Here is a 24994-nt window from a genome sequence, read left to right as displayed (position 1 = left end):
ATAGACCTATTTCTCTAATAGGTTGTGTTTATAAGATTGTGTCTAAGCTTCTAGCAAATAGACGGAAGAAGGTGTTGCCAGCAATAATCGATGACAGGCAGTCAACTTTCATAAGTGGAAGACAACTGCTGCACAGCGTATTGATTGCTAATGAGGCAGTGGAAGAAGCGCGGAGATGCCATAAGTCATGCTTGGTATTCAAAGTGGATTACGAAAGAGCCTACGATTCTGTATCGTGGATGTTCCTATCATATATGATGAACAGATTAGGATTTTGCCCCAAATGGATTAGCTGGATAGAGGGCTGTCTTAAATCAGCCTCAATTTCCGTGCTGGTTAATGGCAGCCCTACACATGAATTCATTCCTCAGAGGTCTGCGGCAAGGTGACCCACTAGCGCCTCTACTCTTCAATATTGTTACGAAAGGTTTAACTGGCTTAATGAGAGAAGCATTGGCTAAGGGCCTCTTCAGCAGCTTTTGTGTGGGAAAGGACAGAACACCGATTAATATTCTGCAATATGCAGATGACACCATTTTCTTTGGTGAAGCCACAATGCAGAATGTGAAGACAATTAAGTCGATACTGAGAAGCTTCGATCTTGTATCCGGCTTGAAGATAAACTTCGTAAAGAGCAGTTTCGGGGTAATTGGGAAGTCTAATCAATGGCGGAAGGAGGCGGCTGAATACCTTAATTGCAGAATTTTGTCCTTGCCATTTAAGTATCTGGGCATCCCCATTCGGGATAATCCAAGGTGTAGTGTGTTTTGGGATCCTATAATCAGAAAATGTGAGGGAAAGTTAGCCACATGGAAACACAGACACATGTCCTTCGGGGGGAGAGTGACTCTCATTAATTCTATCCTAACAGCAATTCCCATTTATTTTTTCTCTTTTTTCAGGGTCCCGTCAAAAGTAATTGCAAAACTGGAAGTCATTCAGCGAAAATTCCTATAGGGAGGAGGTCCGGATCAAAGGAAGATAGCTGGGGTCAATTGGAAGACAGTGTGTTTACCAAAAGAGAAAGGCGGCCTCAGAATCAAAGATCTCAAGACTTTTAATTCAGCTTTGCTAGGGAAATGGCGTTGGGAGCTCTTCCACAAGCAGGAGGATCAATGGGTCAAGCTACTCAACTCAAAGTATGGTGGGTGGAGGACACTTGAGGAAGGAACAAAGAGCAGATTTGATTCTACTTGGTGGAAGGACCTGCTCTCATCACAACAGCAACAGCCCAACAGTGTAATTAAAATGGAAACAGTTTGGAAGGTGGGCAGGGGAGATAAATTTAGATTTTGGGAGGACCACTGGCTGGAATCTGGAGCACTGCTAATGGAGAAATACCCAAGGTTGTATCAGATCTCGTGCCAGCAAAATCAAACCATTATGAAGCTGAGGAGTAACCCGAGTAGCGGATGGGAATGGAGTTTTAATTGGAGGAGACCCCTTTTTGACAGTGAAGTGGCAATGGCGGATTCCTTTATTGGGGAGATATCACAGCAGCAACTACACCTTCAAAAGGAGGACATTTGGATATGGAAACACGACTCAAGTGGACATTATTCAACAAAAACAGGGTATGACCTAATAAGGAGAGGAGTAGAGGGGGCAGATCAGAATTCAGATTTTGTGGAGCTATGGAAACTCAAAATTCCAGCTAAGTCTGTGGTGTTTGCCTGGAGGCTAATTAGGGATAGACTACCAACAAAGTCAAACCTAAGAAGGAGACAAGTGATGGTAATAGATACCCTGTGCCCTTTCTGTAGAATTGAAGAGGAGGAGGCTACTCACCTATTCTTCAACTGCACCAACATCCTCCCTCTATGGTGGGAGTCATTGTCTTGGGTTAACCTCACTACAGCTCTACCTCAAAACCCAAGGGATCACTTCTTGAAACATGGAATCGGGAAAAATCAGGGAAAGAAGGCTACAAGATGGAAATGCTGGTGGATTGCTCTCACAAGAACAATATGGCAGCATAGAAACAGAATAGTTTTTCAAAATGGAAGTTTTGATGGAAGCAAATTGATGGATGATGCTGTCCTCTTAATTTGGACGTGGGTCAAATCCATGGAGAAGGATTTTGTAGTACATTTTAACCAATGGTCCACTAATTTAAAGGAAGGGTTTAGTAACTAGTAGGGGCTACCACATGATGAATCTATGTAATTCTGTTAGGTGTATCTTCTCTGGTTCTGTAATTAATGGAACTAGTTGGATCCCTACAGCCTATTGTACTTATAGTACCACTGGTACTTCCTCATAGTAATAACATTTCTATTTTTGCTGAGCAAAAAAAAAAAAAGAAATATGCATCAGTAAAAGTCAGGTGGCAACATATACTGATTTTTTTTTTTGCTCAGCAAAGATAATATTGTATTAATATAACTTAGAGTACCAGAGGTACTAAATTACAGCCTTAAGAGCACCATACAAAAGGTTCCACGATCAGACATGTATATTCTGAGAGAGAACCTTTCTATGGGTGCATATGAAAATTACATTTAGTAACCCACAATGATCTATCCTCTACTGAAATAAAATCCCTGTCTAATGCTACTGGACCATTGGTTAAAGTGAATAGAGAAATCTTTCTCAAAGTTCATAAGCCAAGTCCAGAGAATGAATGTTGCATCTTCAAACAATTTATTAGCATTGAAAGTTGCATTAGAGAACACTATGCTATTCCTTAGCTTCCAAATAGACCACGTTAGTGCCATCCACCAGCATTGCCACCTCTTGATCCGAACACCATCAACTTGAATATCTATATGTTGCTGAAAATGTTGTTTGGGGGTGAGGGGGATAGCACCTTTTAAGTTCAGCCAAGACATAGCTTCCCACCAAATAGGTTGGATTTTGCTACAATGTAGGAATAGATGAGCTGCATCCTCCTCTTTGTTTCTGCAAAAAGGGCATAATATGTCTGTGAGCTGCACTTGTCTCCACTGTAAATTTAGCCTTGTAGGTAATCTATCCCTAATTAGCCTCCATGCAAAGACAGTTATTCTGCTTGGGACCTTTATGCTCCATAATTTTGTGAAACAGTCATCCTGTATTCCAGTTTCTAATCCTTCCCCAAGCATATTATAGGCAGTATGAGCTGAATATTGGCCAGTTGGGTCTCCAAGCCACTCCCACCCATCAGATCCTTGTTGCTGGATAACCTTATGTTGGACCTCAATTAGAAAACTGACTGCCCTATCAATTTCACTGTCAAACAGAGGTCTTCTCCATGTGAAATTCCATTCCCAGCCATTGTCCTTGTGGCTTCCCATCTATAAGTTACAAATTGACAAATTCCTATTAGTTACTGTCTACTGGAACTAACAAAAACCCATCTTAAGTCTTAAGTCTTTTCCAATATTCTACTTTCCACTGAAAGAATCAACCCTTGTGAAATTCAAGTCACAGACTTGCAGTAAATGGTCCCAGAAAACATGATACTAAAAGTCAATAATGATGACTGAGTAACAAGATATGTCTGAAACTATGAATTTGTTATATTATAAGAAACAAACAACGAAACTCGAGTACCTATATACTATTTTCTGGTCGGTGCCAGTTGCGGCTATTTTTTGGCTGACGTAGGTCGAAAAATATCATCGATCGATATCAGCCAAAAAAAATCTTAACCAACCTTGACCAAAAAAATAACCTTAGCCGAAATCGGCCAGAAACATCCTTGACCGACATTGAACAAAAAATGCCCTAGTCGACAACGGTCTAAAAATGCCCAGGCCGATGTCATCAAAAATTGTCCCGGTTGAGGTCGGTCGAAAATAGCCTAACCAAGATCGACCAAAAATAGTCATCCTAACTGATGTCAGCTGAAAATAGCTCTGACCAATGTCGACCAAAAAGTACAGCGCCCGACATCGGCCAAAAATTGCCTCGATTAAGTTCAGGCAAAAATGGTTTTTGATTTTAAAACTGGATTTAAGATGGATCCAAACAATCCAAATTGTTTTTTTTACAAAATATGGATCTGGATTTAAAATCCAATCCATTTAAATGGATCTGGATTGGACTTATGAAAATCAAATCCATGCCCACCCCTACAAGATAGTAAATTTCAAGAAAAATGGGCACATAATTAATACGAATTACAAAATATTGCTTTCTAAGTATTGGAAAAGAACATAAGGAGGGAAAAAATAGCAATCTAAAGCTTGTTAAAGCAAAACCAGCAACGTTGGGTAAAAAATGGTTCCATATAACGGGTTTCCTACAACATAAGGAATTAGGACTTATCGTCCAATATTAAGTGTAAAAAAACTGTCATCTGCAGCTCTCAAGTTTTAAAATCTTTGCTCTAGACACACTCCACAATCCTTCAACCAAAAATCAACATAGAATAAACTCCAAATTTAACATCTCCACTATTGGGTCAACATTCATATATGCATGTGAATATAAATTATATTTATGATAAGGTCAATTGAAATATCTGAAAGAGGCCATAAGGAAGTGGAGTAAAGACTCTGGGTTTGTCAATGATAAGGGGATTCACAAAATCCAGAAGAAGCTAAATGAAGTGGAGGATATAGCATCTAATAGAAGTCTGTCCGAGGTTGAGATTAAGGCTAAGAGAGAGTTGCAGCAAGAGTTGTGGGAGGCTTCAACTGCTTTTGAATCTCTTTTAAGACAGAAATCTAGAGCTAAATGGTTAAAAGAAGGGGACAGCAACTCTTCTTACTTCCACAAAGTGATAAATTTCAGGAGACATTGTAATGGCCTTCATGGAATTCTCATTCAGGGTGAATGGGTTCAGAACCCCAGTGAAGTTAAGAATGAAGCTGTGAAGTTTTTCCTCAGCAGATTCACTGAACAGCATATTCGCAGACCCACCCTTGATGGAGTTCATTTCTCTTCAATTAATCAAAGGCAGAGGGAGGAATTGATTGCCCCTTTCTTGGATCATGAGATCAAAGAAGCAGTGTGGAGTTGTGGTGGGGACAAATGCCCTGGACCCGATGGTTTCAACTTCAATTTCATTAAAGAATTTTGGGGAGTGCTGAAAACTGACTTTAGAAGATTTATAGATGAATTTCATGTGCATGGCTGCTTCCCTAGAGGCAGTAATGCTTCCTTCTTGGCCCTAATTCCCAAAGTTAAACACCCTCAGACCTTTGATGATTACAGACCAATCTCCTTGATTGGGTGTATGTACAAGGTGATAGCTAAGTTATTAGCAAATAGATTGAGGAATGTTATATCTGACCTTATTGATGAGAGACAAACAGCCTTCATCAAAGACAGACACATCCTTCATGGAATTGTAATTCTCAATGAGGTGATTGAGGAAGCTTGTAGAAGTAAGAAGCCAGCTATGGTTTTCAACGTGGACTTTGAAAAGGCCTACGACTCAGTCTCATGGGGTTTCTTGGACTACATGCTGCAAAGAATGGGATTTTGTCCCAAATGGAGACACTGGATTTCAACCTGCCTCAGTTCAGCAACCATCTCCATCCTCGTTAATGGCAGCCCTACAAAGGAGTTTGCTCCTACTAGAGGCTTGAGGCAAGGGGATCCTTTAGCCCCCTTACTTTTCAATATAGTTGGAGAAGGCATCACAGGATTGATGAGGGAAGCAATTCAGAAAAACTTATACAGAAGTTACATGGTTGGGAAGACAAAGGAACCCACTAATATTTTACAATATGCAGATGACACAGTCTTTGTGGGTGAAGCTGTTTGGGAGAATGTCTTAGTTTTGAAAGCTATGCTCAGAGGTTTTGAATTGGCTTCAGGTCTGAAGATTAACTATGCTAAAAGTCAGTTTGGGATTATAGGAGGTAGGGTCAATTGGATAAGTCAGGCTGCTCAAACCCTGAATTGTAGACAATTGGAAATCCCCTTCTGTTATTTAGGTATTCCTGTTGGAGCTAAACCCTCAAGCAGGGTTGTGTGGGAGCCTTTGATCACTAAATGTGAATCCACATTATCTAAATGGGCGCAGAAAAATTTATCCATGGCAGGAAGGGTGACCCTAATCAATTCGGTCCTTAATGCTCTACCAATATATCTTCTATCCTTCTTCAAGATCCCCCAAAAGGTAGTTCATAGATTGGTAGCACTGCAGAGAAATTTTTTGTGGGGGGGAGATAAGGACTACAAGAAAATCCCTTGGGTAAAATGGGAGGTTGTTTGCCTACCTAGGGAGGAAGGAGGTTTAGGGATTAAAGATATTCCTAAATTCAATGAAGCTTTGCTGGGCAAATGGATTTGGGCATTAGCTACTGATCAGCAGCAGTTATGGGTTAGAATCATAAATTCCAAATATGGAGGTTGGAATCAGTTCCAGATGGGCAGAGATAAGAGGGGAAGCTCATATTGGTGGAGGGATCTGAGGAAGATTTATCACCAGCCTGAGCACAGCATTTTTCATCAAAACATGGCATGGAGTGTTGGTGGGGGTGATAGAATACACTTCTGGACAGACAGCTGGTTAGGGGAAGAATTCAATCTGCAGCAGAAGTATAATTCACTCTATATGATTAGCAGACAGCAGCATAGTATCATTTAAAAAATGGGGACCTTCTATGAAGATAGCTGGAGATGGGATTTTAAATGGAGGAGGAATTTATTTGACCATGAAAATGATTTGGCAGTCAACTTTATGGAGGAGATTAATTCTATTCCTATCCAGAGATACTTGCAGGACACTATGAGATGGAAAGCTGAATCTAGTGGTGTGTACTCCACCAAGTCGGCTTATAGATTAATGCTGAACAACAATGCCTCAGGTTCGGATGTCAGCATCTTCAAATTAATTTGGAAGTTGAAAGTTCCTCCAAGAGCAGCAGTCTTCACTTGGAGACTTCTTAAGGACAGGTTACCCACTAAGGGTAATTTGCTAAGAAGAAATGTGCTTCTCCAAGATGAAGGGTGCCCTCTCTGTGGTCAAGAGCAGGAGGAAGTGGGTCACCTCTTTTTTAATTGTAAAAGGATTATGCCCCTGTGGTGGGAATCCATGGGATGGGTCAGGGCTGTAGGACCTCTTCCAGCTTCCCCAGCAAGCCATTTAGCTCAATTTTGTGAAGGATTTGGTGTTAATATAAATCAAAGCAGATGGTGTGGGTGGTGGGTGGCTCTAACTAGTACCATATGGCACCATAGGAATATCTTGATCTTTCAAGGAAAACCTTTTGATTACTCTAAAGTCATGGAGGAGGCTATGTTTACAGCTTGGTCTTGGATAAAAGCTAGAGAGAAAGGTTTTAACAGTAGTTTCAACCATTGGTCCTCTAATATATCGGAGTCCTTTGGTTAACCTATGTGGTGATGTTCTCTTGATGGGTTAGTTTGGGTTATTTTGGGAGGCAGCACCAGAGGTGCTTTGTATTTTCTTTGTTCAGTACCACTTGTACTGTTTTATCTAAATCAATAATATAATATATATTTCGCCTTCCAAAAAAAAAAAAGGTCAACCTCTAGAAGAGAGATTTTCAAGCCCCCTTATACAATACAACAATAACAATAATATCTTTTAACTGTCTAACATCCTTTCTATCAACTCAGCATAATATCCAATAAGTTGAGGTAAGCCTTGGTGCAAGATGCCCAGAGGTTATAGGTTCAAATCCTAGAAACAGCCTCTCTGCTTAGCCTCTCTTTTGGGAGGGGGGAGGCTGTATATATCTACCTTCCCCAAACCCACCTGGTGGGAGCCTTGTTCACTAGGTTTCCCTAGCTATGGAATCCAACAACTACTTAAAAGATGAAATAAACCACTCTAAAAATCTCCAGTGCCAAAATTGAAATGTTTGGATAAAAGGTTTTGAAATCATTTACAACATCAAGAAATAGAATTTGCACGAAAAAAAATTTGAAAAAAATTGAGCCACACTATAGCCACACTAGGTATTCAGCATAACACCTTCAGATTTAGTCTAATCAAACTCATACTGTTATCATGTTGCTTAGATTCACCATGTAACACTTGGTCAGTTGTCAAAAGTTATTAAAAACAGTTTGCCCACAAATTATTTACAGACTAAAAGGCAAAGCCCACAAGGGAATAAGGATATAAACACATGAGAAAACGCCATAAAGTCTTACTTGAAATTCCAGGTTACCGAGCCATCAGTTTCTGGAATTCCAGCATTGTTAGTCCTTTGATAATCTGAACTCCAATTTTCTTTAAATGTATCCGAACTCAACCCAGTAATTCCCTCTGGATTAAATAAGGCAAAGAGGGGGAAAATGAAATGAACTAAATCAGTAAACGTAAATATGAAAAACAAAAAAAAAACATGGAAGAATGAAAGAAAATAAATCCTCAATAGTCAACAACAAGGAGTAATAGCAACAAATCCCTACGAAATAGCAAGTTACCAATCCTAAAGAGTAATGTTTCCCTAATCATTGGCCAGATTTGATTCTATTTCCTGCTTCTGCTGGAGTGTTTCTTATCACTCATGTCAAATTGTTAGTTATACTCTTTGCCTCTTTACTAAATTTGTTTGTCTCCAAAAAACAAAAAAGGGATCCTATTTAATACTGCTTTCCAAACAAAACACAATTTTAGGCAGATTTGGACTTCCAAATACATTTTTCTAGGATTGACTGAGGGTTGTGTTAGGTCAAGTTTGGGGAAAAAAAATTAGTCCAAACCAACTGAATTCAGGTCGCTTTTTTTGTGAATTTTTTATGCTTAACCTGATTAGGTCTGGGTTGTCCGGGGAGGATCACTGGGTCACATAAGAAAATTTAAACAATCATTTAAAAATTACACACATACACACACACACACACACACACACACACACATAATCAGAAACAAAAATAATCAAACACTATCAGGTCACCACTCTTTATCTGACCACCCAAACCTAATCAATTTTTAGAGGTTGGATTGGTTTGGGTTCTTCAGGTTCACAAAGTCGACCTATAGATATGCAAATCCCTACATTTGACATGAAAAAGCTGATGATTTCAGAGTAAATTAGAAACTGAAATAAGGACTGCAAAGATAACACAAAGAATAAAGTGTCCCATTAGCATTGACAGAAAATGAGCAGGATCAAACAAGAATGAGAGAGACTGAAACTCAGTAGCTTCTCTATCAATCAAATTTCATCTCAAACGGAAGCTCAAAGAGAGTGTTTGGTAACACTTAAATTTGGAGAAATACTTTTTTTGATAAAAAGCTCTTTCAAAAATCTGGCCAAAAAGAATAATTTGTCCAAAATAAAATAAAGTAAACACACTGTAAAAAGAGAACCTTGATTAGAGTATGTTGGAATTATAAATAACTTAGTATTATCTTAATTACTTCCACACTTTTATAATTAGCCTGCATTCATGGTATCTTAGGAAATTGAGATAGTTTAATTTTTTTTGTATATAATTTAACAGAGTGTATTCAGCACTAGTATGTTCACTCAAAACTAATCTTCCCTTTTAGATTTAGATTAGAAATAAAATGTCCATTACACTGAAATTAAAAGTGTTTTAAGTCCAAACTCTGGAATATTTAGTTACGCTTACACCTACGGCATAATCAGTGTTCTTGATATTCCTTTCATTTCATCCTTTTGATAACAGGTTATGTGTAAAAGAGACACAATAGTCTTACCCTAGCAAGAAATTAAATGAAGCAAAAAGCCCAAAAGTTATGTTTCGTATTCCTGAAAACCAACCCAAGTGTTACCAGATTGAGAAAGTTTCTTGACAAAAAGGTCTACAACTCTACATGTAAGCTAATGCTGGATAAAGCTAAAACATGGATCTTCTATCAACAGAAAAGTGGTTGCAGAAGGACAAGCCAGCAGTGGAAAATTGGGAAAAGGGGACAGAGCAAAATACAAACCTGAAGGATGATCCTTCCCTGCCAAAAATATTCCCAAAAATATGCAGACGACTGAGAATAAAACAGGTATGAGAAAAGCAGGTGCAACCCGATTTATCATCTTCACTCCTCCAAATACAATAAAGCATAACAGAATAGTCAAAACAATCCCATATATCTGCAGGTCATGTGAACTTGGACTCTGTATTGGTCGTGCAATTGCAGTACCATTAACTTGAGTGATAGTCTCTGCACTTGCAATACAAAAAAATATAATAATAATAATAATAATAATAATAATAATAATAAATCATTAAACGATCAATTGCTCACTTCAAACATAATGCTTTAATTTAAGTCAAGATATAAAGGACTATAGAACCCTTTAGTATAATAAACCTCAAAATCAAAGAAATGAAAAAGAAATTATTGCACAGGGTGTTTTCGTTAATCTTAAAAGAGAATAGTGACTCTTGCTATTCCCTTTTTCATGGTGATCAATGCAAAGGGTCCTGAGTTATAGTCACTGAGGAAAAATGTGATGGAAAAAACAATCACAGTTTGATGGCCTTTACGCACATTTATCTTTATCATTTAGAAAGCGTCTTTTTAACATGTCAAAATAAAAAACCATTAAAGTAAATACACACACACACAAACAAAATTTCTCTTTGTATCCCACATATATATCAGCACAATGACACAAATCCATAATTTCAGTAGATTACACCAAAGTTTGAGGCAAAATTTGTTGCTGACTAAATTACTTATATGATAATGAAAGTTGGAGAGGATATATGCAAAACTAATACCACAAAATACCAATCTTCTGCAACTACTAAATAACATGCATTTAAAAATAAACAGCATGCATAAAATACAATTAGTTCCAAAAAAAAATGAGACTCGTTACCTCTAAAAATCCCAGCAGAAGGAACTGCTTTCAAAAATGTTTCTACAGCTCCCAATATATAACTAGAACCATAAGCAACAGACAAAGAACTTCAGAATTAATTGCACGGTACATATCAAGCTATCATGACTACAATTTGGTAAGATTTGATACATCATCCTCCTAGCCTGATTTCCTTTCAACAGTTTAAAATTTAAAAAAAAAAAAAATATATATATATATATATATATATATATATATATATATTCATATTATACACTTACAGTGCTCCGGCAACAGCATTTCCCAGGAAAAAGCATAGACCAATGCTAACTCCAACTTCAGGACCAAGGGCACGGCCTATGAGATAGTAAGGTCCCCCACCCTACAGAACATACACAAGAAAATACTAAACTATATCATTTATTAATAGAGCCTACTTAATGCATGTTAGGATTTGCTTCTTTTTTTTAATAAACTGCTTTTGTTTGTACAAGAGATCACTCGAGAAGATATTTTATTGAGCTATTTCAAACACAAAATTAAAACTAAAAAAAGGATAAAGAAATAAATAAAAATCTCACAGAACATACTAAAAATAAAATTGTGCTTGACCTAAATTCTCCTTTTAAGGAGAAAGAGTTTGGCCAAACACTGCCTGGGATCTAAATGACCTTTTTGAATTGGTTTTCAACAAAACACAATAGTGCATTTAATCATCCAGATATCTGACACCAACTAAGAGAAAAGACTTGTTGTCATTATTATTGTTATCATAAGACCACAAGGAGTCTTCACATCCTTCCCTAGTTTGACTAATCCCACATTCAATGGTTTTTAGAGAGAAAATTCGAGTTGGCCCAATTATATCCTATGCACCTAATAGCCACTAAATATTAAATACTCGGGCATTACCTTGTCACAAATCAATTGTACTAGTCTCATAACTTAAGCAAGACATGACAACAAACTCCTTTTTTTCAAATTAACTAACAAATACAGTTTAAATTTGTGAAATAATCCAAAAGAAAGATACGTATAAGGTATACTTAATTTTAACAATCAGATTTTGAAAAGAAGACTGTAGTCATACCAAATAAGCAATAGCTCAACTTACTCATACAATGCATACCTTCATGGCTCCATTGGTTGCAATAGCACTCAATGATATTGAAGTAAGGAATGTACAAGTGCCACATAAAGAAACAAGCAGCAATGTCTCTCCTATGCCAGCCATACCAACAATCCTACAACAGTGATAATTATTGAAAAGAAAACATCCAAACTTTACCTAATTTAACGACAAAATGCAAAATATCAAAGGAGAGCAAACAAATATTACAATAATTAAAATACAGGATCACATAGAAAATAATGAATAATGATCAACTTATTGTAAGTTATACTCACTGTAATTTGAAAAGGTTAATCAGTATCGTTAAGTTAGTGATTAAAATCAGAACATAATTCTCATCATTTGGTTTTCTCTTTTTTAATTTCAGCACAGAAAATTGAAGCCCTATTGAAAAGAATAAAAAAAACGTAAACATAATAAGGTATGAGGTATCCACGAGAGCTGGGGGGAATAGGAATGTAGTAGGCCAGTAGGGCATCCCAACCCCTTTGTAAGTTGGACATGCCACCGCCCATGATAAAACCATGGGCCACGAACTACGGAACAGATAAGATCATAACACTGTCAATATAGGGGAAAGGAACTCCACTTAAAGATGCATGCAATCGGTCCAACTAAATGCCCAAAGAATAACAAAGATCACACACTGCACAGTTTCAAGCCTCATTGTTTCATCAAAAACCTTTTATAGTGAACCCAGTGGCCTGGGGAGAGGGGAAAACACAGCTGAAAGTTATAGAAATCTCAGAGAGAGAGAGAGAAAATATCATTAACAGAATTGAGGTGAAGTGAAATATTATTCAACCCAATGAGAAAAAGGTTACACCTCAGTTTATATAGGCAGTTACACAGATGTAACTGTCAACTGACTCTAGTCAGTTAACTACAGCAGTACAATAGACTGAAGTTAATTCTATACATAGAAGAAGGAAAATCAGCCTATCGAGTAAATATACTCCTATACCCCCCCCCCCCCCAAGCTCATTAGAGGTTGGAAGTGAATTTTTCAGTCAAAGCCTTTATCAAAATATCAGCCTTCTGATCAATGGCAGGAACATGAACCACTTGAAGTTGCTTCTCCAAAACTTTTTCTCTAACAAAGAATAGATCCAATTCCATATGCTTGGTTTCAGAGTGCATAACAGGATTGTGAGCAAGAGCAACGGTGCTCAGATTGTCACAAAAGATGACTGGAGAGTGATGAGGAATGTGCAGTTCAGACAGCAGTGACCTAATCATGTGACTTCTGCAGTGGCTAAGGCTAGACTGTGATATTCAGCCTCTGTACTGGACCTTGCAACAACAGACTGTTTCTTTGACCACCAAGAAACTAAATTTGAGCCAAAAAAGATGGCTGCACCAGAAGTTGACCTTCTGTCGTCAGGATCAGATGCCCAGTCAGCATCACAATAAGAATGAACTGTAAAGGGAGGTCCAGTAGAGGGAGGGAGAAACTTCAAACCAAAGTTGACGGTACCAGCTAGATACCTGAGAATTCGTTTTACTGCTGCCCAATGCTGTTCTGATGGATCTGACATGTACTATTTGTTAACAGAGAAACTGATTTCAGGTCAAGTGATGGTGGCATACTGCAAGGCTCCCACAATAGACTTGTATAGAGTGGGATCAAGGAAAGGCACATACCCTAACTTAGTTAATGTTGGGAAAAATCCAAGTTCCACATCGGCTAAAGATAAAGCCAAGAGTATATAAATGAGGGACAACCCTCACCCCTAAAGCTAGCTTTTGGGGTTGAGTTAGGCCTAAACCCACATTCTAAGAATCTAAGATGGTATCGGAGCATATCCAATATTACTCAAAAGGATCACCCACCATTGTTATCCACGCACCAAGCCCAAGAAGTGCTGGGCATGAGGGAATGTATTGGAAAAAATCCAAGTCCCACATCGGCTAAAGATAAAGCCAAGTAAGAGTATATAAGTGAGGGGCAACCCTTACCCCTAGAGCTAGCTTTTGGGGTTGAGTTAGGCCTAAACCCACATTCTAGGAATCTAAGATGGTATCAAAACATATCCAATATTATTCAAAAGGGTCACCCACCATTGTTATCCATGCACCAAGCCCAAGAAGTGTTGGGCATGAGGGGATGTATTGGGAAAAACCCAAATCCCACATCGGCTAAAGATAAAGCCAAGTAATAGTATATAAGTGAGGGGCAACTCTCACCCCTTGAGCGCTTTTGGGGTTAATTTAGGCCTAAACCCACATTCTAAGAATCTAAGAGTCAACTTGCAGCCTCCAACCATTGGAGAAGAAATATGATTGGCCTCATTCATTTTTGTTTTACCCAATAAATCTCTAATGTACTTAGACCGAGTCAGAATAAGAGCACCATTGGGCTGAGGTCAGACTTCAATTCCCAGAAAATAGTTAAGATTCCCCAGGTCTTTGAGTGAGAACTCAGTGTTGAGTTTGGTGACTAAGGACTTGATGAACATAGGATTGTTCCCGGTGACAATAATGTCATCTACATACTCAAGCATGTAGATAACAGTATTTCTGGAATCAGTGTAAACAAAAATGGAGGAATCACACTTGTGGGACCTGAACTGAAACCGAAGAGTGACCTTTAGTTTATCAAACCAAGCTCTAGGAGCTTGTTTGAGAGCATAAATTGCCTTATGCAACTTACACACAATCTGTTTGTTGGAATCTTCAAATCCAGGGGGCTGACTCATGTAGATATCCTCTTCAAGAACACCATTGAGAAAAGCATTATTGACATCTAACTGCTGAAGACTCCACTTGAGAATGACAGCAAGAGAAAGAAGAATTTTGACAGTAACTGGTTTGATTACAGGAGAAAATGTCTCATTTTAATCAAAACCAAGTTGCTGGTGAAAGCCTTTAGCCACTAGTCTGGCTTTGCATTTATTGACAGTGCCATCAGGATTTTCTTTGACTCGAAAAACCCATTTGCAACCTACACGGGACCTATTGGAAGGAAGAGCAGTGAAAGACCAAGTACCATTTTTCATCAAGGCCTCATACTCATTTTTCATAGCTGCCAGCCATGTTGGATAAGAAAGAGCAGACTTTGTAGATCTGGGCTCAGCATGAGCTAAAAGAAGAGTAGGCTGCAACCTGGGTTTAACTACACCAGCCTTGGCTTGAGTGCACATAGGATGATTGCTATCAGGTCTGACAAGAACTGCTGGAGTGGGAGCAGCTACAGTGGGTGCTGGTGCTGGTGCTGGCTGAGAGTCAGTATCTGAAACAGAATTTGTTCCCACTGAAGTTGAAATAGCTGGTGAGGAATCATTATCCACTTGTTCTGCAGGAGTAGGGTTGTCAAGGGTGGGAGGAGTGACTCCTGTTGGAGGTATAGACAGAACTGTTAAGGTCTGATGAGAGGAAGAAACAGCAGCAGTAGTTGAGGATACTGAGTCTGGTTCTCCAAACAGCCTAGGAAAAGGAATGGTCAACTCATCAAAATATCACATCCTTTGAAATATACATCCTTCCATCTTCAGCCATGCACTTGTAACCCTTGTGAGAGAGAGAATAACCTAGAAAAAGGCACTCCTGAGACCTCGGCTGAAGTTTATTCTGATTGTACAGGCGAAGAAGAGGATAACAGGCACATCCAAACACTTTCAAGAACTTATAATCTGGGAGTCTGTTGAACAATCGCTGATAAGGCACCTCTTGATTAATAGAGGATGATGGAAGACGATTGATAAGATACACAGCAGAAGTAACAGCATGGTCCCTGTACTCAAGAGACATAGTGGCCTGAGATAACATAGTTAGGGCAGTTTCAAGTATGTGTCGGTGCTTTCTTTCCTCAACTCCATTCTGATGATGAGTGTGGGGACAGATCAATCTATGTTGCACACCAAGTTCTGCAAGAAATTTAGTAAAGGGTTTGTACTCCCCCCACCCCCCCAAGTCAGACTGAACAGCTTTAATAGGTAAATTTAATTGAGTTTTAACCGAAGTGTGAAACTGTTTGAACAGATCAAGAGTCTCAGATTTATTTCTCAACAAATAAAGCCAAGAAAATCGAGTGTGAGCATCAACAAAGGTTACATAATAGCTGTAACCAGTGTTGGACAAGACAGGTGAAGGATCCCACAAATCTGTATAAATGAGGTCAAAAGGATTAGAATACACACTAAGGGAAGGGGAATAGGGGAGATGATGAGACCTGCCCAACGCAACAGTGAGAACAAAAATCAGAAGCTGTTTTATTCATAATGGGAATATTACACAATTTGGATAAAAGTTTCATAGTGTCACCACTAGGGTGACCTAATCTAGAATGCCAAGTGGCAAAAGAAAGATCACTATTAGAGAGAGTATTTACACGAGATACACTAGGATTGATTCTATTCACACTAGGTGAAACAGAATGCGGAGAAGAAGCAGTTGGCACAGGTTCTGAGCCAGCAGCAGAAATAGAATTGACAGTAAAAGAGGGCTTGAGTTGCTGTCTAGCTGACTGAAACAAATCAGGGAATTGATAGAGACCATCACAGCCTACCATCCCTTTAAGGAGCACCTCTATAGAGACCTGAGATTTGACCAAACAGAATTCAGAATGAAACTCAAAAAATACAGAATTACCCCAACAGAATTGACTGGCACTGATTAAATTTTTGGCAATGGAAGGAACAAACAGGAGGTTATGAAGAACAAGGGGAATTTTGGAATTAAAAGGAGTTGAGAAGAAGGATAAACCTGAAGAGTTGATATTCAAACCTTGACCATTACCAATTGTAATTTGATCTGGTCCTTCAAAGGGAATGGTTTGATGAATATTCTGAGAAACATTTGCGACATGGTGAGAGACCCCTGAATCAGGATACCAACTCATAGAAGGGGCTGAAGGAACACTTGTCAGATTGGCTTGAGGAAAGTTAGTGTTCTGGGGGTACTGATTGTACTGAGACTGATGAGACTGTTGTATCTGATGGGAATTAGTGTTCTGATTGGAGTTAGCAGAGGTCTGAGATTGATTCTGATCAGGATACTGAATGGGATAATCCATAGGCTGAGTAGGAACATAATCATCATTGTGCCTATGATGACAGTAAGAAGCCCCATGACCATATTTATGACAGATTTGGCACTGGATATGAGCAAATCAACCTCTGTTGTGGCCACCATTGCAACCACCACGATTAAAATTCCAGCCGCCGTTGCCACTGCCACCACGGCCAGCGCCAGCGTTAATGTACCTATTTCCACCATTGTAATTATTATAGTTCATGCCAAAATGCGACGATGAGCTAGAACCTTGAGCAACATAGGCTTGAGGATGAGAATCCTGGTGCACCGAATTTGGCTAAAATTAGGTTCTGCTCCTTCAGAGAGATTAATGGAAGCTACAGATGAGGCAAGTGATTTCTTGCAAGCGCTTCGAGTCTCATGAGCCAATAGGAGAGTTGCGACTTCATCAATAGACAGCACTCAAACTTGCCACTCACAAAAGTGACAGCAACTCAAACTCATCTGGTAAACCATCAAGAACAATGTCAACATGATCAGATTTAGACACACGTTCTCCAATCGACGAGAGAGAATCAATAATTGTTTGAATTCGAAAGAAATGGTCAGAAATAGAACTATTGTTCAGAAAAATGTTATGTAAATCATTGCGGAGTTGCCGCTTTTTCGCACGAACAATAGAGTGAAAGTGTGTGTTAAGCTTGTCCCAAAGATGTCAGGCAGTTTTGCAACCGACAAGCTGCGGAAGCACCACAGCAGAAACAGTGGATTGAAGCCTCAACAGAAGGAGCTGATCTTGTTGCTCACAAACCAAAATCTCAGACGAAACAACACCAGCATCACGATCAGAAATGGTGAGATATCGAGGCGGAATTTGCGGTTCAGTGAGAAGATGAAAAGGACAATGTCCTTTGAGAACAGGTTCAACCTGTTGACACCAAAGGAAATAATTGGAATTGGTAAGCTTTTGTGAAATAGAGTGCGAAAACTCCTTTGCAGTGATAACCGCCGAAGAACCTAGCAGAGAGCCACCGTTCCCTGGCGGAGGAGGAGGAGCAGAAGCGGAAGCCATGAAGATAAAAAACAGAGCTCTATTTTATTTTATTTTTTGGAAGGCAAAAAAAAAAAAACAGAGCTCTATGATAACATATAGAAATCTCAGAGAGAGAGAGAGAGAATATCACTAACAGAATTGAGGTGAAGTGAAATATGATTCAACCCAATGAGAAAAAGGTTACGTCTCAGTTTATATAGGCAGTTACAAAAATGTAACCGTCAACTAACTCTAACTGTCAACTGACTCTAGTCAGTTAACTACAGCACTACAATAGAGTGAAGTTAATTCTATACATAGAGGAAGGAAAATCAGTCTATCAAGTAAATATATACTCCTATAAAAATAAAAATTAATTTGAGCATAGAGGCCAAGAAGGGCTTAATTAATGAGGCCATGTATACAATACATTTTAATTAGGATGAATAGATGATGCATATGTGTGTCATATTTCACATAAGAATCATATCACAGGTTCTATGTTACATAATTAGTAGAATTACTTCAAGCACTTGATAAGAGTATAACAAATGTTAAATGTGTTCTGTGAATCATATACAGTTATACACAAGATGCAGGTTCCAGATTTTCTAGGCAGGTAGAATATTTGAAGATTAGAAGTTTTGGAAGCTTAGAGCCTCTATTTGGTTTGAAAAAACATTGTCTATTCTCATTTCTTGCTTTCACTAATTACAAAATAACCCCCCATGTTTTCATTTTCTTTCCAATTTTCAAAAAAATTGTACAAGAAATGGTGATTGGTGAAAAAGGCATTATGTTTTCCTTTTTTTGCCCCCCCCCCCCCCTCCCCCCACTGGCCACTCACACGTCGTGCCTCAGCCACCCCCACCCACCCGTCGCGCCTCTGGCCTCCATCCTCAGTCCGCGAGCCACCCACCTACGCAATTACACCTCCTTCACGATAGATTGTGTTTACCAGATTTTGATAGATTGTTTTTAAAAATAATTCTGAATACAATTTGGGCTTGTGGACCCGTACGTTATCCACGGGCTTTGGCGGACCGAATACAGTCTTATAAAAAGTCTATTTATTTCATGGGCCGGACTTATCTGGCCCGTCTAAAATGTGGGTTTTGCGGACTGGACCTTAAACGGGTTGGGCCAATCTGTATACCCAACCCTACTTTTCACCATTTTATGTACAATCTTTAATGTGGCATTTTTATTATTGGGAAAAACCAAATCTCACATCGGCTAGAGATAGTACCACGATATAATATAAAAGTGAGGGGCAACCCTCGTCTTTTGAGCTAGCTTTTGGGTTTGAGTTAGGCCATAACCCACATTCTAAGATTTATAATTATTAATGAAAACAAAAAATAACTTCTCACTATTTTGATAAATAAGTTATTCAATCTTAACAAATACACTTTACTTTAGAATAAACAATAAATAAATAAATCTATTGAAAAGGTATTCATGGAAATGTTTCAAAACAAAGTGTAAGAGCCAAGTTGGGGGTTTTAAAGTTCACATTTCTCACTATTTTGATCATATCTCACAAGAGGATCAAATTTCAACCTTTGTCACAACTCACAAGTGAACTCAAAACTTCAAACTAAATGAATGACCATTCCCTCAAAACATGAAAGAAATAAGGAAGTTGTGGCTTTCGAACTTTTAAATTTGAATCTGAATTGTTAAATTGTATATAAATACCAACTTATAATATCATAATGCTTGAGACATTTGTTTGAATTTCAATTATCACTCTCCAATGTTCAGATATTTGGTTTCAAAAGCTTCAAACGAGTTAAAATATAAAGCAAGATTTAAACCAATTTACAAGTTACCAAGAGAAACGAATGTAGTAGATGATGCCCAAAATGCTTTGTAAACATGGAATAAACACACCCATCAGCGTACCCAGTTTAGGAGCAGCAGGCTGCAGAATTAAATAAACATGTTATGTCAAGACAAAAAAAAAAAAAGAGTCCAAAATTAAAATCAAAGTGAAATAGGAAATGTAACTTATTCAGTGACAAAAAATAGATCCAAAATTCTATTGAACTGTCAGTAAGTATGGTGATTGGTGAATTACAATTTACAACTCCACACTGCAGACAGTAGTCACAGCTATAAGTCTCATCAACAACTTACCTTAACCAAGTAGAAAAAATAGCCCCAATGTAGCATAGAAGTATTTATTTGTGCATGCATGTAAGGGACATATCAAGTGAGAACAGAAGCATATTGCGAAAGTAAGAGCCATAAATCATGACCACTGAATCACACAGGTTGGTAGGATTAGATTATTATGTTTTGTGACTTCATAAGTTGCAATGGGAGTATGTTAACTTTAGTTAATTTCTCTCCAGATCACCATTGCAAGACCCAATGGTGAAGATTTGTTCCACTCAATCAACTAACACCCATTGCATCTATTACTCATTATAAATACTAGTTGTGTGTATAAAGTCTATATAGCATGAGGAAAGAGAAACTGTTCATTACTAATTATTATAAAAGATCCACAATAGTTTTGTCACCACTACCAGAACAATCAAAATTATTTTTTCTTAATCTTTTTGCTTATAAATACAGACAGAAAATGTTCTAAAGTTTTTCTTTCAAATCCACAATGACTTATGCCCCTTCTGTCAAAGCAATTCTGAATCTGCTTCCCATCTGTTTTTCACTTGTCAAAAATTTCTGCCTTTGTGGTGGGAATTTAACACCTGGGTTAAGGAGGATAGAGCTCTTCACTGCAGGCCCATGGATCATTTCCTTCAGCACCCTTCCATAGCAGGTTCGAAGGCTTCGAATACAAGAAGGAAAATTTGGTGGATAGCAGCTACAAGGTCCATATGGAAGCACCGAAATGATGTGATCTTTCATAATCAGCCTTTCCACATTTCTAAGTTGGTGGATAACACTAACTTCCTCACTTGGTCCTGGCTGAGGGGGTGGGAAAAGGACTTCAATGCCCCTTTTCATCAATGGTCCTCAGCCATGCCTACGGCCTTTATTTAGTTTGTGGTCTGCTGGGTTAAGGGTTATGGGGGTTTCTTGTAGGGCATTTGTGTTCTGTATTTTTGGATTCATGTTCCTGGAGACATTATCTCCTTCTTATCATGTAGTACCCCTGGTACTATTATTTGATTAATATATATATTATCTTTGCAGTTCAAAAAAAAAAAGTTCAAACCAAAAAACACAACATATTCATCAATGACTACATGTGAATATGTCATCGCTGTTAACAGAGTATATATAGCATACAAATGAAAGGAAGAAAACTTATTTACTCAAGAAATTAGCATACCTTTGGCAAGCCAGCTGTGATGGAAATATCCTCACCATCTCTAGGACTAGATGGTTGTGCAACATGCTCACCAGTCATACTGGAAGGCAGGATATAGTCAATAAACATTGTTTAACATCATAAAAACAGAATAAAAAATTCCACACAAAAAATTTAACAATCACATTGATCAAAGTCACCCGTCCAGTGTAGCAAACAATTAGATTTAGTGCCCATTTTTTTGTGATTTTTTTAAGAGAAAAAAAAAATCATTTTTACTCAAAAAATACTCAAATCACTTCACAATAATTAGATGATAACATATAAAAAAAGCAAAAACTGAAACCAAGTTATTGCAGTGTTTTTCTCCCAGGCAAAATTAGTAGCCAAGGCTTCTGAATTTAAAAAAACAAAAAACAAAAAAAAATCCCAAAATTGCTACTTTCAAAGCTTATCCAATCCACCCTCAAATTCAAACGGATAACAGTAGTACTGTATGCAAACTTTAAAAGCAACATCTAATGATTGAAGAGGAGTGACGGTAGCAGCAAGGAAAGCCCATATATACCTTTTGAGACCAAGAATGTTGACAAGAGAATCAAAACCAAACAATTCCAGTTTAGATTCCTGCTGCAGGGATCCATTAGGTTGGTTTTCATGAGAAGGGTTCTCTTCTTTAGCATCCGAACTACCATTCACACTTGTATTTACTTTTCTGCCAACACAACCACAAGTAAAAGAAACAAAAAACTCAGAACAAAAACAACAACAACATCAACTCATCACAATGAACTAGCTTTCTTATTTCTGTCACAAAAACACACAAAATCAGCTCATCACAAGTGACTAACTTTGATTCCTTCACAACATCGCACAATCGCATTCACACACACAAACACAAACAAATTTTTACTCATTTCGCATTTCTTCTGATAGGGGCACGAGTTTCCCGTTACGAAACGAAATCGGCGAAATCGCGAAGAGGGCGAATACCTGATATTAGGATGCTGATCTGGAAATGCGGAAGAGGAAGAAGAAGGTCCCTGATCCATGGAGGACATTTCGAGCACCGCGCGATCGTTGGCCAAGACAGGGTGGTACTTGCGACCAATCGGAGAGCGAAAACCACCGTCGTCGGCGCCACCACCGCCTTCAATGTCGCCGTCGCCATTTTCTCGATCCATTCTCTTCTCAGATCCAAATCGCAAATCTGTATCCAGGATAGGGAGAAACGGCGAATATGCAACGGAAAACTCAGATCCAGCGGTTTATATTACTGTGTGTTTGATTTGATTACGTAGTCGATAACTAAAATGAGAATGGTAAAAGAGTAAAGACCCTAAGAGAGATGGTCAATGGGAAATGGGAGTAGAAGAATTGTGGGAATATAAGGAAGAAGAAGTTTATGAATGTTTGGAGGGAGGAAATGAAATTAATAATTTTGGAGAATAAAAAGTGTTCATATATATAATAATACATAAATGGGATATTACTTCCAATAATACTTTTTTATTTTTCTTTTTACAAGATGTCTAAGACGTTTATGTCTATGTATTTGTTTTTATTTTTTTGTTATTTATTTTTTAAAGTATTTTGTCGGGTGTGAATATACCTCTAAAGCAAAAGTATGTATAAACAATAAAAGGTATGCGCAACAACTCATATTTTAAAAATAAAATACATTTTTTGTATATTTTGAATTAAGTAGAAAAAAAATACATCTTAGTTTGTCAAAGAAGACAAATGTCTCAAAGAGACTTTTAATGGTGACAAAATAAAATGAATCTTAATGGGTTATAAAAAAAAAGAGTTAGAATTAGAATAATTAATGAAAAAACAAAAATTAGTCATTGTACATACTCTTATATTATTAGTTTAGTTAATTTTTATTTTTACTATTGTGATACTGAATTAATAGGTCAGTAGTCAAATCGATAAATTACTTATTCAATCGGTTTAACATAATATATATTTAAAAATTAAAAATATATAAAGTTAACAAAATTTTATTGATTAATTTATACTCCAAATTTAAAAATTATATTATCATGATAAAGTATCTAATATTCTAAATAATAAATAAAGTTAACATTAATAAATAAATTATATTGACATGATAAAATACCTAAATGTATATAACTTTACTTCTAAATTCCAAACATTAACGTTAATAGCATATATTTATATTATACTTGTATTATATTTAACAAGTTATAGTTGTAGATTAAGTTTAATAAATAAAAAATGTAACTTATGCTAAGCTTAATAATGCTTAGTGGCTTAGTGGTATCCAATAAATATAGATATGGTAGTGATGGTCATTGCTGAATCCTTATTTCATTTGAGAGTTGGAGTATGAGGTGACATAAAAGCTACAATACGTACAATATGCACGTGAAAGTAACTATGTACACTCTGCGTGTAACGTTTTACATTGAAAATTGAGAGAGTGGAAGGTCTTATCACATAAAATAGTGTATTTTTAAAATTTAAAATTAACACCAAATTTAAAATCGGCCGGTCCGAGTGATGCTGGTTCTGACCGATTTAAAGTTAGATTAAGCTGTTTTTACTGGTTCATCCTTCATATGCACAAACAATCTAAATACTTAACCGGACTGGTCATGTATTCGATTCCACCTGCCGGTCTGGTCCGATTCTAATAAAACTGCTTTTTTGCATTTGCATCCCACTAGTGCAATCAAATCATAGTTCAACTATGTATTGCCAAAAAGAATGTGTTTTGGACTTTTTTTAATGGTAATTAGTGGAGTGCCCGTGTGATGTACGGGTCGGTATTTTATTCTAAGTGAAATAAATACTATTTATCAAGGTGTTGTTTGTATCATTTGACTGTAAGTGACATAAATAATATTTGTCAGGGTGTTGTTTGTATCATTTGACTGTAAGTGACATAAATAATATTTGTCAGGATGTTGTTTGTATATAACATAAAGATAATTTGTATCTTGAGTTGATTGTGTTGAAAATATTTTAAAATTGATTTAAATTATATAAAAGAAACATAGGAAATAAATTAAAAAATATTGTGGTTTTGTAGGAAAAATTTTATTTTAGATGTATTTTATTGTGAAGAGGGACTAAATTTGCATAATTAATGGACATATGAAAGTAATATTTTCATTATAAAAGATAATTGACACTTTAAAAAAAATGAGTTTTTTTGTAAAATAATTTTGTAGTGTTTGTTTTAAAAAATGTTTAGTGGGCATATGAAAGTAATATTTTTATTATAAAAGATAATTTACATTTATAAAAAAATAATGTTTTAGTCTTTGTTTTATAAAATGTTTCAGTTTATAAAAATAATTTGTTGTTATGTTAAATAATTTTGTAATCTCTATAAATAATATTATTTAAAAATAACCTTTTCTTATCCTAAATAAATTTTAATCTAATTCAGCAAAAAAAAAATTATAATCATGTATTAAAAATAATGTTTTAGAACAATTTTAGTTAATATTCATGTTGAAAATAAAATAAAAATAACATGTGCATGCAATAGTGATTGTATTGTGAGAATTCAAAAAACAAAATAAAAATGTTTTTATGAACCAATACTTATGTAAGAAAAAACGTATTCACAAAGGTCAGCAAAACAAAAAAAAACCACAAAATTAAAAATTGAATGACAATACCCAAATGCAAAAGCCAATAGAACAGATGCAAGGCCAATTTTTGATGGGTGTAGTAAAAAAGAAGAAAACGAAAGGAACAAAAGGAGTGGGTGAAAATGAAAATGTCAATACAAAAAAATAAATGTTGTTTCAATTAAATGAGAGGAGAGGGGAAAAACATAAAAGACAAAAGATAGATAAATCAAGTACATAAACTAAGCTAATAGTCTCATTCTTTCTCCG

At 36.9% G+C, this 24994-nt stretch overlaps 1 protein-coding gene across 1 annotated transcript in view; it reads right to left on the bottom strand.

The window, feature by feature from the left end:
- The window catches only part of LOC100780371 (cation-chloride cotransporter 1), a 33130-nt gene extending 10585 nt beyond the window's left edge, over window positions 1-22545 (bottom strand). The window contains exons 1-9 of the mRNA XM_003533787.5: window positions 22107-22545; window positions 21682-21828; window positions 21135-21213; window positions 19663-19754; window positions 11818-11932; window positions 10970-11070; window positions 10707-10768; window positions 9815-10042; window positions 8062-8176 (exon numbers count right to left, since the gene is read on the bottom strand). Of these exons, the coding sequence (XP_003533835.1) occupies window positions 8062-8176; window positions 9815-10042; window positions 10707-10768; window positions 10970-11070; window positions 11818-11932; window positions 19663-19754; window positions 21135-21213; window positions 21682-21828; window positions 22107-22297 (1130 nt within the window). The 5' untranslated portion in view covers window positions 22298-22545. The remainder of the gene's footprint in view (window positions 1-8061; window positions 8177-9814; window positions 10043-10706; window positions 10769-10969; window positions 11071-11817; window positions 11933-19662; window positions 19755-21134; window positions 21214-21681; window positions 21829-22106) is intronic.
- Window positions 22546-24994: the final 2449 nt, after the last annotated feature.

The sequence above is a fragment of the Glycine max genome, chromosome 9 (assembly GCF_000004515.6).
Source record: "Glycine max cultivar Williams 82 chromosome 9, Glycine_max_v4.0, whole genome shotgun sequence".
Taxonomy (NCBI): Eukaryota; Viridiplantae; Streptophyta; class Magnoliopsida; order Fabales; family Fabaceae; genus Glycine; species Glycine max.
This window is presented reverse-complemented; position numbering and strand designations above follow the sequence as displayed.